Genomic DNA, 12,425 nt, shown 5'->3' on the forward strand with positions numbered 1-12,425 from the left:
CCAACTTAGACATTTTGAAAGTTAATACTTGTGTTGTGTGACCTTCCCGCCGCCAAGATTTCATTTGGTTGGAACACTGCAGATGAAGGGCTGGCCTCTTACGGGGGGGTTGATTGGGGGGGACGTGGAAGGTCCAAATGACATGCCTTGGCTAAACTCACCTGCGATGGGATTCTAAATTCTTTCCCTGTGTACATGTCAGTTTAATCAGGTAGTATTCCCTTTTGTTGTTTTTTTTTTTGCGGTACGCGGGCCTCTCACTGCTGCGGCCTCTCCCGCTGCGAAGCAGAGGCTCCGGACGCGCAGGCTCAGCGGCCATGGCTCACGGGCCCAGCCGCTCCGCGGCATGTGGGATCCTCCCGGACCAGGGCACGAACCCGTGTCCCCTGCATCGGCAGGTGGACTCTCAACCACTGCGCCGCCAGGGAAGCCCATCAGGTAGCATTTCTGATTCTTTCCTGCTTCCAGGCCTGGGGTGACTGGTCATCCTGCATTCCCCATTCCGACCCCTAGTTACCTGGCCGCCCCTCCTATCCAGGAGCCTCTGGAGTTCTTTAAGTCTAAAGCCCCTTCACCCTGCAGCGTGCCTTTGGATTTTCCAGGTAGATTTGGGGGAGGGAGTTCTCACGGTGCTCCTTCTGGGAGCCCCCATTTTGTCAATTTAATTGAGCTTTTGCAGATTCCTGGTTTCCCAGAGTCTGTGTCGCTACCTCTCAAATCTGTGAGCCCCTGAACGCTGCTCTTTGGCAAGGAGGTTCCCCTTGGGATAAAATGAGAATTTCTGAGCCCAGGAATGAGTTCAGATGTGGCCTCAGCGCTTCCCTCTTCTCTGAGATCGCACTCATGAAGCCTGGGATTCGGGACCTCAGGCCCTCAAGCTCCCCCCGAGGAGAGGTGGTTCTGATCATCTTAATACTTCTCAAGTCCCCAGGGTGAGCAGACCACGAGGGCGCCTACCACCTCGGGGCTGGGCGCCCGCCAGCGGAGCAACCGTGCCTTCTTTGAGCCCCAAAGGCGCCCCAAATCCCATCCATCCTGTGCTGTGACCCCAGGTCGGCCCTGCTGCACCGCCCGCTCCCACACGAGCAGCGGGGTCCCCAGTGCGTGGGAGGGGCCACCGCGGGAGGGGGGCAGGGGCGACGAGGGAGCTAGCTAGGAAGGCAAGGAGCCCAGCGTTCCACGTGCGCGGGGCGGAGCTGGGATCCCCGGAACCACGTGGGGCCCGGACCGCCCGCCATGCTCCGCGGGACACCGCGAGCTCCACGTGCGCGGGGCGGGGCCGGCCGGTGCCTCTCAACAGAGGCGGACACCGAACCCCAGCCAGGCGAGTAAACCGCAGCGTGCAGGGCAGGGCGGGCGGCGCGGGCAGAGGGCGGGGCTTGGAGGGCGGGGCCGGCGGCGGCGTATAAAAGGCGCTGCGCGGAGCCGGTTAACGTAGTGGCCACGCCGGCAAAGCGGGTTCTCTCTGTTGGGTGGCGAGCGCCCCGTGTCCGGCCCTGTCCGGCCCTGTCCTGCGCGGCCGGCGCGGCAGCATGGCGGGCTCGGGCCCGAAGCGGCGCGCGGCTGCGGCCCCCGCGGCGGCCGAGGAGGAGGAGCGGCAGGCGCGGGAGCGGATGCTGGCGGCGCAGCGCGCGGATTGCGCGGAGGGCGAGGGTGTGACCCTGAAGCGCAACATCACGCTGCTCAATGGCGTGGCCATCATCGTGGGCACTATCATCGGCTCGGGCATCTTCGTGACGCCCACCGGCGTGCTCAAGGAGGCGGGCTCGCCGGGGCTGGCGCTGGTGGTTTGGGCCGTGTGCGGCGTGTTCTCCATCGTGGGCGCGCTTTGCTACGCAGAGCTCGGCACCACCATCACCAAGTCGGGCGGCGACTACGCCTACATGCTCGAGGTCTACGGCTCGCTGCCCGCCTTTCTCAAGCTCTGGATCGAGCTGCTCATCATCCGGCCCTCCTCGCAGTACATCGTGGCGCTCGTCTTCGCCACGTACTTGCTCAAGCCGCTCTTCCCCACCTGCCCGGTGCCCGAGGATGCCGCCAAGCTCGTGGCCTGCCTCTGCGTGCGTGAGTATCGGCCTCGGGACCCCGGCGGGCGGGTGGGTGGGGGGCGCCGAGCCGAGGCCGCCGCGCGCCCGCGTCCCGGGCCCCTCCCGGCACTCCTGGACCATGCTCACATTCCGCGGCCCCGGGCCGACCCCGCAGTTTTAGACTGAGGGCACTAGCCCCAGAACCCACGTGCGTTTCATTCATTCGTTTCCTCACCGCCTTGGGAATTCGGCAGACAGCAAGCAGGGTCTCTGCCCTGAGCCTCAGGCCGGAACTAACCTTTCCACTTAGTCCATCCAGAGCTCTTGGAGCTGAAGCAATATCCTTACTTTCTTGCAAGGCACCCACGTGGAGTGCTTGAATTTCAAAAGCCAACTACCTGTCTGTTTGAGTTCCCAAGGGAAACTCCCTTTTTCAAGAGAGAAATCGTAGTTTAAAAAGAAAAATACCAAAAAAAACACCCCACACCTCATTCAAACCAGCTAATCAGGAAAGGCTGACTCATACAAAACCAAATAGTAATAAGATTCTGTGTGGGCAGTGAATGAGCTGCTCGCGTAGGCAGCAGTGTTGAGTGCCCTGAAGGTTGCCTAGTGAGTTGTAAAAGAGAGGTGCTTGGCTGAAACTTAAATGTGTGCAGGGTGGCTTTGGGGTCCCAAGCTGTGCTGAAACACAGCCATTGGGTACAGTCCAAATGTTGGTGGATAAGGCCCCAGTATGTTGGTGGAGGAGGTCCTGGTACGTTGGTGGGCTGTTTTCTGGTGGGATTTCAGGAAAAAAAAAAAATCACTTGTACCAAAAGCCACGCAATTTTCTTTGCTTTGTGGCTGCTGCAGTTTTCCCCCTACCCCTTGGCGAACGTCTAAGGAGGCTTGCAAGACGGAAGTTTCCTGCTTTCAGAGCTGCCCCCTAATTTGAGGCTCTGTCTGCACCTTGACGGTGCACAGAAGTGCAGAGCTAACAGGGCTGGTTTGTGGTTTCTGTCCGAGCCCCAAGACTCAGGGGACTGTGCCATCCCTTGGAGCGGCTTCTGACCAGCAGGACATGCCGATGCTGTTGGGATTCTGAGCCTGGGGACCAGCTTCCCGCATAAGCTCACTGCGTGGTGGTGGTAGTGTTGAGGGGCTTTCAGAACTCTGAGGCACGCTCTGGGAAGTGGTGACCCCAGGAGACCTGACACCCTGACAGAGCAACTACGCTGTGGGGGGGGGAGCGTTTTGCCTTTTGGGGGAGTCTCAGCGATGAGGATCTCAGCTTATAAAAACTTTTGGTACAAATCTAGGAATAGTCACAGCAACAGTCGATGTGCCTGAGGACGGGGAACCTGTGGCTTCTGGTGGGCTTCTCAGACGGTGCTTTGGGCTGAGTAAGGAAAAGCCCCAATTAAAGAATTTTAATTGTGCGATTTTCATCATTGCTAGGTCTTATTTAATGTTTCGGCCCAGGACGTAATGACGTGATACTGCCTTTAAAGGGCCCACTTTCTAGTCTTGGAAAATGGATGCCTTACTTTCTTAAACTTTTAGGTTTAAGCAGGTAAAGGCTCGGGGTGGATTCTGGAGGGGCTGTGGCGGGTACACCCTCACCAAGACTCCGGTCACCAGCGTGGAGGGTCACGTGAACAGCACCCCTTTGGGTGTGAGCTGGGTGTTTGTTGCTTTTTCTGATGGAAAGGAGGTTTTCAGTAACAAAAAGGGATACGTTGTCTGCAGGAGTGAGCGCTAGTCTAGAGCCTGCTGTGTCTAGAGGGGGACGTGGGCCTGTCCGAGGCTGGCGGAACTCGGAGCCGCTGGCCCGGGCTGCTCTCAGGGGCACAGAGAAAGGTTATGGCCATGCAGGGAGGGGGCCTGCTCTGCGGGGTGCCTGAGAAGGCGGCAAAAAGCCACAAAGTTTCTGAGTGTTGTTCGATTCTTGCACACAGGGTGGGTTCTAGAACTTCTCCTCGAGAGGAGAAAGGACCCTCTGCGTTGCGTGCTCCCTGAGCCCCTCCCCACAGGGGGCACGTGCACCCCTGGCCCAGCAGCCCGTGCTGGTGCCTCACGAGCGGCCCCGGGCCTGCTCTCTGCACAGTGTATCCTGGGTTCAGAAGCCACGCTCTTCTCGGTGTTGCTAGTGGACCGTTCCTGTCCCCTGGTCTCGCCCCAGGACAGCTCCTTTCTGCTTGTTGTGACTCAGTTTGGCTTTGGTGCTTAGAATGATCCCACTGACAGTATAGACGGGGGGAGGGGACGAGTCCCTTTTCTGGTAGGTCTGACGAAATGGGGCCCTCTCATGGCGTGGCCCTGGTGTTTCCATGTTTTTAACGAGCCATGAAGGTGAGAGAGGGACACGAGCCCCGTAACTCTTTGCCGATGGCCCCGGGGGTTTGGTTTGCACGGGTTATCTATCACTTAGCGAGAACTTGGTAGCGTTAGTTTGAGATTCAGGGGACACTGGGTTTATCTTTGCGACAGAAGTCTCTCGGGAGAGGTGCGGCTCTCGCCTGGCCGGGTTTTCGTCTGCGATGTCTCTAGCCTTCCTGGCCGCCTCTCTCTCTGATGGGTCCAGGGGGATCTGGAGAGGCTGGACGAGGCATACACAGAGAGGAGCTGCCCAGGGCAGGTACCTGGGAGCCATTGTGGTTCAGAAACAGCTGCGACCTAACTGAGTCCTTTATCTCGTGGAGAAGCTCCTAAGGGAAGGCGTCTGAACAGGCTCCCATCTCCCTCTGCTGGATGGGGCCTGTCTGAGTTGTGGTCACTCCTGCCCAGGACACGTAGGTGTCAGGGAAGTGGCTGCAGGCCTGGTCGCCCGCCCTTCTCCCTCTCCCACTGCGGAGGACGGCCGCCCGGACCCCTCAGTTGTCATGCACGTCACCCATCCATCTTGTAGAACCTGGCAGGTCTGCTGGTGGCCAAGAGTGGGACTCTGCATCCCCTTCCGGCTTGGTGGCCCTCGGTGTGGCCTGGAAAGCGCTTCTTCCTGCCTTCTCACAGGGGACAGAGCGGGGTGCCCAGGCTCCCCTAGAGTGAGCTGCCCCCGCCCCAGTCACCCTTCCTCCCGCAGACCTGCGTGGAGTGGGGGCAGGGGGTCCTCAGCTGTTGTTCCTCTAGGGACCCGTGACCTGAGATATTTTCCACGGGTGTCAGGCAAAGAGCCTGCGTTCTGCACGTGGACAGACCCGGGTTCTGATGTGAGGAATTCGCGGGCCCTCCTAGCCTCAGTTTCCGCATCTGACGTGGGGGTTCGTGGGGGGTGTCTGTGAGGAGCCCCGGCCACTGCGTGTCTAACGAGCATGGCACCCGGGGACCCCGGTCACATGGCGGCTGTGCCCTCCTTCTGGCGTTCGCCCTTGACCTCTTGAGCCGCCCTGCAAACTGCTCTCCTCCCCTCTATTAGCGGAAAGAAGGAAGGAGAGCGTTGGAGAGGAGGAGGGAGGCCAGCGTCTCCCTGTCAGGAGCCGAGCTTAGCTGCCCATCGCACAGGCGGCACCGCGGCCCTGCCGGGGGGGCAGGGGGGGTGGCCCCGCCCAGGGCTGGGGCACAGCTGTCCCCCGCAGGGGAGGGTGCAGATGAGGCAGGGGTTTGGTGGCTGGGGGTGAGCCGTGGCCAGCTGGCTCCAGGCTAAGTTGGTCGTTGGGGTCATGAGCCGAAGGGGGTGAGGGGGTGGCAGCACACCCTGTCCCCCAGGCTTCCCGGCGTGTCCACCGCTGTGTCCCCGGGCCTCAAACCAGGCCTGTCACAGCGAGGCCGGCACACAGCCCGAGGCCGGCTCAGGGTGTCTGGACGCCTGCCAGCCGCCCGGCCTGAACCCCTCGCCACGTGAAGCAGAGGCTTCTGGGTGTTTCCAAGGAGCTGGCAACCCCAGAATCGCGAGCTGTGAGCTGAGTGTAGACGATAGCATGGTAATTAGCCCTGAAATCCGACTTCCTGGGCCAGACATGAAAGCGCTCCGGCTCGAGTCACGGGGCGTGGCGGGTACTTCACAGAGCGCATGACTGAGGGAGGGCGTTTCTGACCCTTTTCCTCTGGGTCACGGACCCCTTTGATGATCCCATGGAATGTGCAGACCCTGCTCAGAGGTGTCCACCCTGCTCGTTCACCCCAGACTCGCGGTGAGAGCTTCCCAGAACCCCGGGGCCCCGTCCGGGTTGGGAGCCTCCCCCCACCCCCCAAGAGCAGTGCCCCCGTCACGGCATAAACGGCCCAGCCTTTGAAATCAGTGTCATCACCCCCACTGTACAGCCAGGGAGACTGCGGCGCGGTGGGCGGGAGCCGGGGCTGTGGTGCCCTTCCCCTCCGGAGCCGCCTCTGTCATCCGGCGTGGGGACACGGCTGTGTCCGTGCTGGGGGTATCAGGCGTCCGGGACAGTGTCGGTCGCCATGTCCAGGCGCCAGGTCTTCAGGGGCACACACTAGTGGATCTGGGGGGTGTGTGTGTCCTGGGCTCTCCGGGAAGCACTGCCCCCGCACTGTGGGGAGTCGGACCCCTTATAGGAAGCCATCTAGAAAAACCTCCGTCTTCCTCTCAGAACTTTGCAAACGAGCTTCCAGGGCAGGGTGGCTGACAGGTGCCCCATGGGTTCCATCTACCCAGTGGCCACGGGCCCTGTCCCATGCCCACGCTGGCCTCCAGTTCCTGTCCCCTCCGGTGACTCACAGCAGGTGCCGGGGACCGGGGGGCACGTGATTCCACACCCCCAGTCAGTCAGGGTAACCTTCCCGGGCCCTTGTCTGGATTACTGGCTGGGGGAGCTGCCCAGAGTACGCCTGTCCCCACCAACGGGCCTTGTCCTGTCCTCTCCCCCCAGCAGGACCACTGCCCAGTCCAGCAGCTTCTTGGCTCGATGGTTGGGGTCCCCTGTACCTCCTGGCAGGAGTTCCCCACCCAGCTCTCTCCTCGGTCCTGGCAGGATCCTGCATTCTTGCTTGGGAGTGGGGGTTGGCCGGGCAGCCGGAGGGAGGGGTGGTTTCCCCCCTTGCCTGTGTGTCCAGACCTGCCTTCAGGCAGGGGCGTCCTCCGGGCTGCGCCACCCTCCCCCCCGGGGGATGCGCCTGCTCTGGGAAGCCTCCGGCCTGCTGCAGGGAACCCAATCTGCCCTCTGCGTCACCCTGACCTTGGCTGCTGGCTGGCAGCCTGATCGTCTGTGAGTCGCCCCGAGTGTAGCCAGTACGGAACCGAGGCCCCTGCCCAGAGACGTGGGCCCGTGGCCCCCCGTAACCCCGTGGCCCCCTAGCGCTTTGTCCCTGTCCACGTGAGCTGCCCAAGGCCGGTACAAGATTCAGCCCTCGGCATGGACGCTGGCTGCAGGGCTGTGTCCTCAGCTGGTCCCCTTCTAGGGCACCCTGTCAGCCTGAGTCAGCTGGCAGGCCTGCGAGGGCCCTGGCTCCGGCTCTCCGGCTGCGTGACCCGGGGCCTGGGTGCTGGGCCTCGCGGGGCCTGTGTTTCAGAGCCTGGAGCACGGTGGGGTGATCACGTTGTGCCTGCAGAGGGCGTGTGATTGGCCGGCCGTCACGGCGAGGGTCTGGTGTTGGAGGGACTGTCCAGGAACGCAGCACGACAGCAGGTGTGTCTGGCACAGCGGCAGGTGGAGGGGCCCTGGCTGGGCACCCCACACAGCAGCAACACCCCACGCGTTACCAGCCGTGGTGTCAGACCCCTTCAGAGGTGAGGGAAAGGACGAGGCGGGGGTGGGGTGCGTGTGGCTGGGAGGGACGTGGGGAGAGAAGCTGCCCCCAGGCGGCCTGTTCCAGGAGGGGCTGACAGCTCGGGCTGAGGGGCCGGGTTCGGGGGTCTGGGTGGGGAGGGAAGGTCACCAGAGTCCGGTTATGAGCACTTATTCCTGGGTCGGGGGGTTGGGGGGCCAGCTCACCTGCTGAGGCACAGAGGGTCGTCGAGGGTCCATGTCTGGCCTCATCCCGGGTGACCAGGGATTGCCCTCTCGCTGTGTGGGGAGGGACTCTCAGCCCGGGCTGTTGTCCAGGGTCGTAGGGTTCTGAAGTCAGCCCTGCCAGGCCCCCCCTGCCCCCCAACCGCGACAGCCTGCTTCTGTGCCCCCCACCCAGCCGTCCCCTCCCCTCCACGGGTGTCAGTAGATGTGTGTTCGTGGTGGGTGGGGCCCTGTGGGACTTGCTCTGGTTAGTGGGTCTCTTCCCTGGCTGCACCTTGGACCACATGGTCAGAGGACTGACGCCCAGGCCCTCCCAGGCAGAGCCAGGTCTGTAATAGTGCATACAGTGTGTGCTGGGGGAGCCAGGGGGGGGAACCTGTCACGGGCAGCTGGGGTTGAAGACCCCAGTCAAGTGGCCAGAACATGGGAGTGGGACTTAGGAGGCCTGGGCGTCCTTACCCCACTCCCCTGGTGACTGCTGTGTGACTTCCGGCACATTGGACAACCTCTCTGAGCTCCACTGACCCCAACTAGCAAATGAGGGGGCTGGGTGGATGCTGCAGTGTCCTCTCACCCTCAGGTGCTGCAGCAGGTTTGGGTAGGTGGCGGGGGGATTCCAGACCACAGAGGTGCGAGCCAGGGATGGAGACTAACCACGGAGTCCCCTGCACACACAGCCTCCGCCGTCCTCAGCACGTCTTTACTCAGCAGGCGTGCCAGTCGGCGTGTCTGCATGTTAAAACGCACCCGTGGGGCCAGCAGCAGTATTCATATTTAGCTGATGAGGAAACAGAGGCTCAGACCCGCTGAGTAACCTGCCCAAGGTCATACAGCATGTTAGAAATCAGGGCCAACTTGGAGGGGGGCTCCCTCCTATGGGCCTGGCTGTCCTTGGGGCTGGGGGTGGAGGCGGCGGGACCTTTGGGAACCTCTGTATTCTGCAGGGCTCTGCTTCAGAAGAACCAAAAAAAGTGAGACTTGAGGGGTTTCTGCTAACTTCAGGGCTCGGGTGTCAGCAGATCTCAGAGTGAACTGAATCTGCCTTTTTCTGGTGTGTTTTGTTTATTATTATTATTTTTAATTTATTTATTTTTGTTTTTGGCTGTGTTTGGGTCTTCATTGCTGCGCAGGGGCTACTCTTCGTTGCGGTGCCCGAGCTTCTCATTGCGGTGGCTTCTCTTGTTGTGGAGCACGGGCTCTAGGTGCGCGGGCTTCAGAAAGTGTGGCACGTGGGCTCCCAGTAGTTGCGGCACGTGGGCTCAGTAGTTGTGGCTCGCGGGCTCTAGAGTGCAGCCTCAGTAGTTGTGGTGCACGGGCTTAGTTGCTCCACGGCATGTGGGATCTTCCCAGACTAGGGATCAAACCTGTGTCCCCTGCCTTGGCAGGCAGACTCCCAACCACTGCGCCTCCAGGGAAGTCCTGGTGTGTTTTGAAATGAAGTGTCAGCCCTGTTCCTGATGCGCGCTGAGACCCCCACCACCAAGCAGGGGGAGCTCTGTGGCCAGGCGTCGCCCAGCCCCAGTTAAAAATGGAAAACGTGAAACACGTTCCAGGGCTGGTCGCATTTGAAAATGTGACTCGGCCTGTTAGCAGTTCTTTTTGCAGGAAATCAGTGGCTCGACAAGGGTGGGGGTGTTGGAGGGGCATCGTCCCAACTGGACTGAGGTGTCGCATCCGTTGGCTCCTGTGGCCACTGCCTCTCTCCGCGGAGATCAGACACTGGAATTGGAGCCCTTGGTCCCACCTGAGCAGCCCCTGCCCCTGAGAATTCCTTCATTTTCTTTCAGTTTTCCAGACTCTGGAGGCTCCGATCTGGAGTGGCCGGTGGTGGGGTCGTGGGTGGGTCAGGAGCTGGACCGTCACCCTGAGCGGGCTCTGTATTTGAGCGCGCCTGGAAGCGAGGTCGGTCTTCTGACTCAGGTGTTTGGTGTACAGTTGGGTCCTGTGCGTGCACTCTCTTAGAGCCAGTAAAGGTGAATTACACGTCGTGAAGTCACCCACTGGTTCTCCCTGAACTGTCAGAAATGCAGGTTCTCGGGCCTGCCCAGTCAGACGCGCTGGGTTGCGGGGACCTGTTTTACGAGGTCCTCAGGGATTCTGATAGGCTCCGGGGTGGGGGGGAGACCTATCTGTTATTAGGAGGCAGCAGAGTTAGGGCAGGAGGGGAAGGTGCTGGGTTGTGGAGGCACAGGCCATCGGGGGGTGCCGGGCCTGGGGTGGAGGGGACTCTCACCAAGCCCAGCGGATATCTGGGTGTCCAGGACCAGAGTGGAGGCCCCGATGCACCAGGCACCCACTGTGAACGCCGGGTCCCCGTGTGCTGGGCGGTTTCGGACAGTAGAGTAAAGGCAGGACAAGAACGCCAGAGCGACTGGACGCTTTGTCGGTGGTCACTCTCCCAGCCGCCTGGGTCCCGCAAGCCCAGGCTTTCCCTGGCCACAGTCGAGGAGCCTCGGCCCACCTGCAGCCGGGGCTCTGGGTCTAGGTGCCCAGCGGGTGCAGCTGTTTGGCAGGTGGAGCTCCGGACGGCAGGTGGGCCGGCTGCCTGGGCCCAGGGCTCGTCCGGCCTCAGTCACGGTAGTTGGCTCCTGCTGCTCTCCGGCCCCGTGACAGCTGCTGCCCCAAGAGACCGGGCTGGCCCGGCTTCCTGCAGCAGGCCCCGCCTGCCAGCCACTTCCGCTCCCGTCTGGGGGGCCGCCGGGGGCCTGCCGGCAGCGCTGCGGGTAAAGCGGGGCTCCTCTGCCTGGCGTCTCGGCCCCTCCCACCTGTGTGGGGTGGCAGTTACCGCTGGGCCTCAGACTGGCTTTGCCTCAAGCATTGGCCCTTTTTCTTAGGCGTCCTGAAGCCACGTACAGAAAGCACCTTCTTCAGAGACTCATTTGAGGACGCCACCGGCGGCTTCGTAGGACTCACTTGGTAGTGAGGTTCTAGGCTCTGGGGCTCTGACCCGTGGACCCTGCATGAAACCCAAGTGATACCTGCACTCCCCTTTCCATCCTGGAGGGGGACGGTCCCTACAGACGCTGGGCCGGGGACGAGGGAGGGTCCACGGCTGCGGCCCCATCAGAGACGTGGGGACAGTAGATGGGTTTTCTGATGAGTGGGGGGCCAGCCAGTCCCCCGGTGCTCTGCTTTCAGATGGTTCTCTTGGCCTCGGTCATGCCGTTGTCTGGTGTGTTTGTCCTCGAGTCAGCAGAGGGGGTGAGGGTGAGGGGACCCCCAGGAGTCCCGAGGGCGCTGAGTGATGGAGAGCACGCAGCAGGTGCTCACACTTGGCCCTCGTTGCCGGGTTTGTTGAAGATTTTGTTACTGGCAATACACAAAGTCCAGGGGCAGCCCTGGTCACTGGGCCTGATAAATCCCAGCAGGGTGTCACCCTCTGTCAGAGAGGGAAATGGATTTGGGTGTGTGGTTTCTTTTGTGTTTTTTTTTAACTTAAAAAATCTTTAATTTTATTTTCGAGTGTAGTTGATTAACAATGTTGTGTTAGTTTCAGGTGTACAGCAAAGTGACTCAGTTATACGTACACACGTATCTATTTTTTTTCAAATTCTTTTCTCATTTAGGTTGTTACAGAATACTGAGCAGAGGGACTTCCCTGGTGGTCCAGTGGTTAAGACTCCACGCTTCCACTGCAGGGGGTGCGGGTTCGGGGAACTAAGATTTGGGTGTGTTTTTTGTATTTTGTTTTGTTTTGTTTTGGTGTTTTAAAACGAAAACAGGTCCCCTTGCCTTTCAAGCTCTCCCTTGCGAGTGAGACAGCCCGTCGGCTGCGCAGCGTGTACCAGGGGGCTGGGAGGCTGGCCCTCAGTGGCTGACAGCTGACAGCAGCCTGTGTGTGAAGAGTTATCATCAGGAGGTGGACCCTGGGGCCGGAGAGTGAGATAACTGGTCAGGCCGGGGTGAGAGGTCACGTCAGGCAAGGCTGGGCAGGGGCCTTTGGGAACTGCTCAGATAAGCGCCCTCCCAGAGACTGGTGGCACCCGTCCCATTTGTACGCTGGTGGGCGGAGCAGTGGCAGCTCCCCACCGGCCACCCTGTGCTCAGGGTCTGGGAGGGTCCCGGAGGCGCTACCCAAGGGGGCTCCTGAGAAATAACAGATGGGGGAGCTGCCGTGCATCCCCGAGCCCGTGGGCCAGCCCCTGTCCTCGGCCTGGGTGGCCCCCTGGGCACGTGTGGCCCTTGCGGTCTGCAGACAGGACTCTGAACTCAAGCCACCTGGTCCGCCAGGCCGCAACTGGAGTTGGCGCTCATGGCCCGGCTCTAAGTGTGACCAGCTGTCCCCAGGGCCATGGGGTGAGAGCAGCCCAGGAGGCCAGCCAAGGGGTTCTCCCTCCCCCACTGGGCAGCACTTCTTGCTGTCTCGGGCACGAGGATGGGGTACGGGTGGAGCCCCTGGGGTGGGGGGCAGTGGACCAGGGTGTGAGTGCGAGTTCGTGGGTCCGTTGGCAGAGGAACGGTGACTTTGCAGAGGGTGGCGGGCCGTCCAGCACAGCCCCGGGGCCCCCGG

General features: G+C 61.3%; 1 protein-coding gene across 2 annotated transcripts in view; it reads left to right on the top strand.

The window, feature by feature from the left end:
- Positions 1-1,446: 1,446 nt before the first annotated feature.
- Positions 1,447-12,425, top strand: part of SLC7A5 (solute carrier family 7 member 5) — a 32,997-nt gene continuing 22,018 nt past the window's right edge. For both annotated transcript variants that reach the window (XM_027119019.1, XM_027119020.1), the window contains exon 1: positions 1,447-2,064. In XM_027119019.1, coding sequence (XP_026974820.1) covers positions 1,533-2,064 — 532 coding nt within the window. In that variant the 5' untranslated portion in view covers positions 1,447-1,532. The remainder of the gene's footprint in view (positions 2,065-12,425) is intronic.

This window comes from Aethalodelphis obliquidens, unplaced genomic scaffold, assembly GCF_003676395.1.
Source record: "Aethalodelphis obliquidens isolate GAN/ISIS:26980383/991018 unplaced genomic scaffold, ASM367639v1 scaffold20, whole genome shotgun sequence".
Lineage (NCBI taxonomy): Eukaryota > Metazoa > Chordata > Mammalia > Artiodactyla > Delphinidae > Aethalodelphis > Aethalodelphis obliquidens.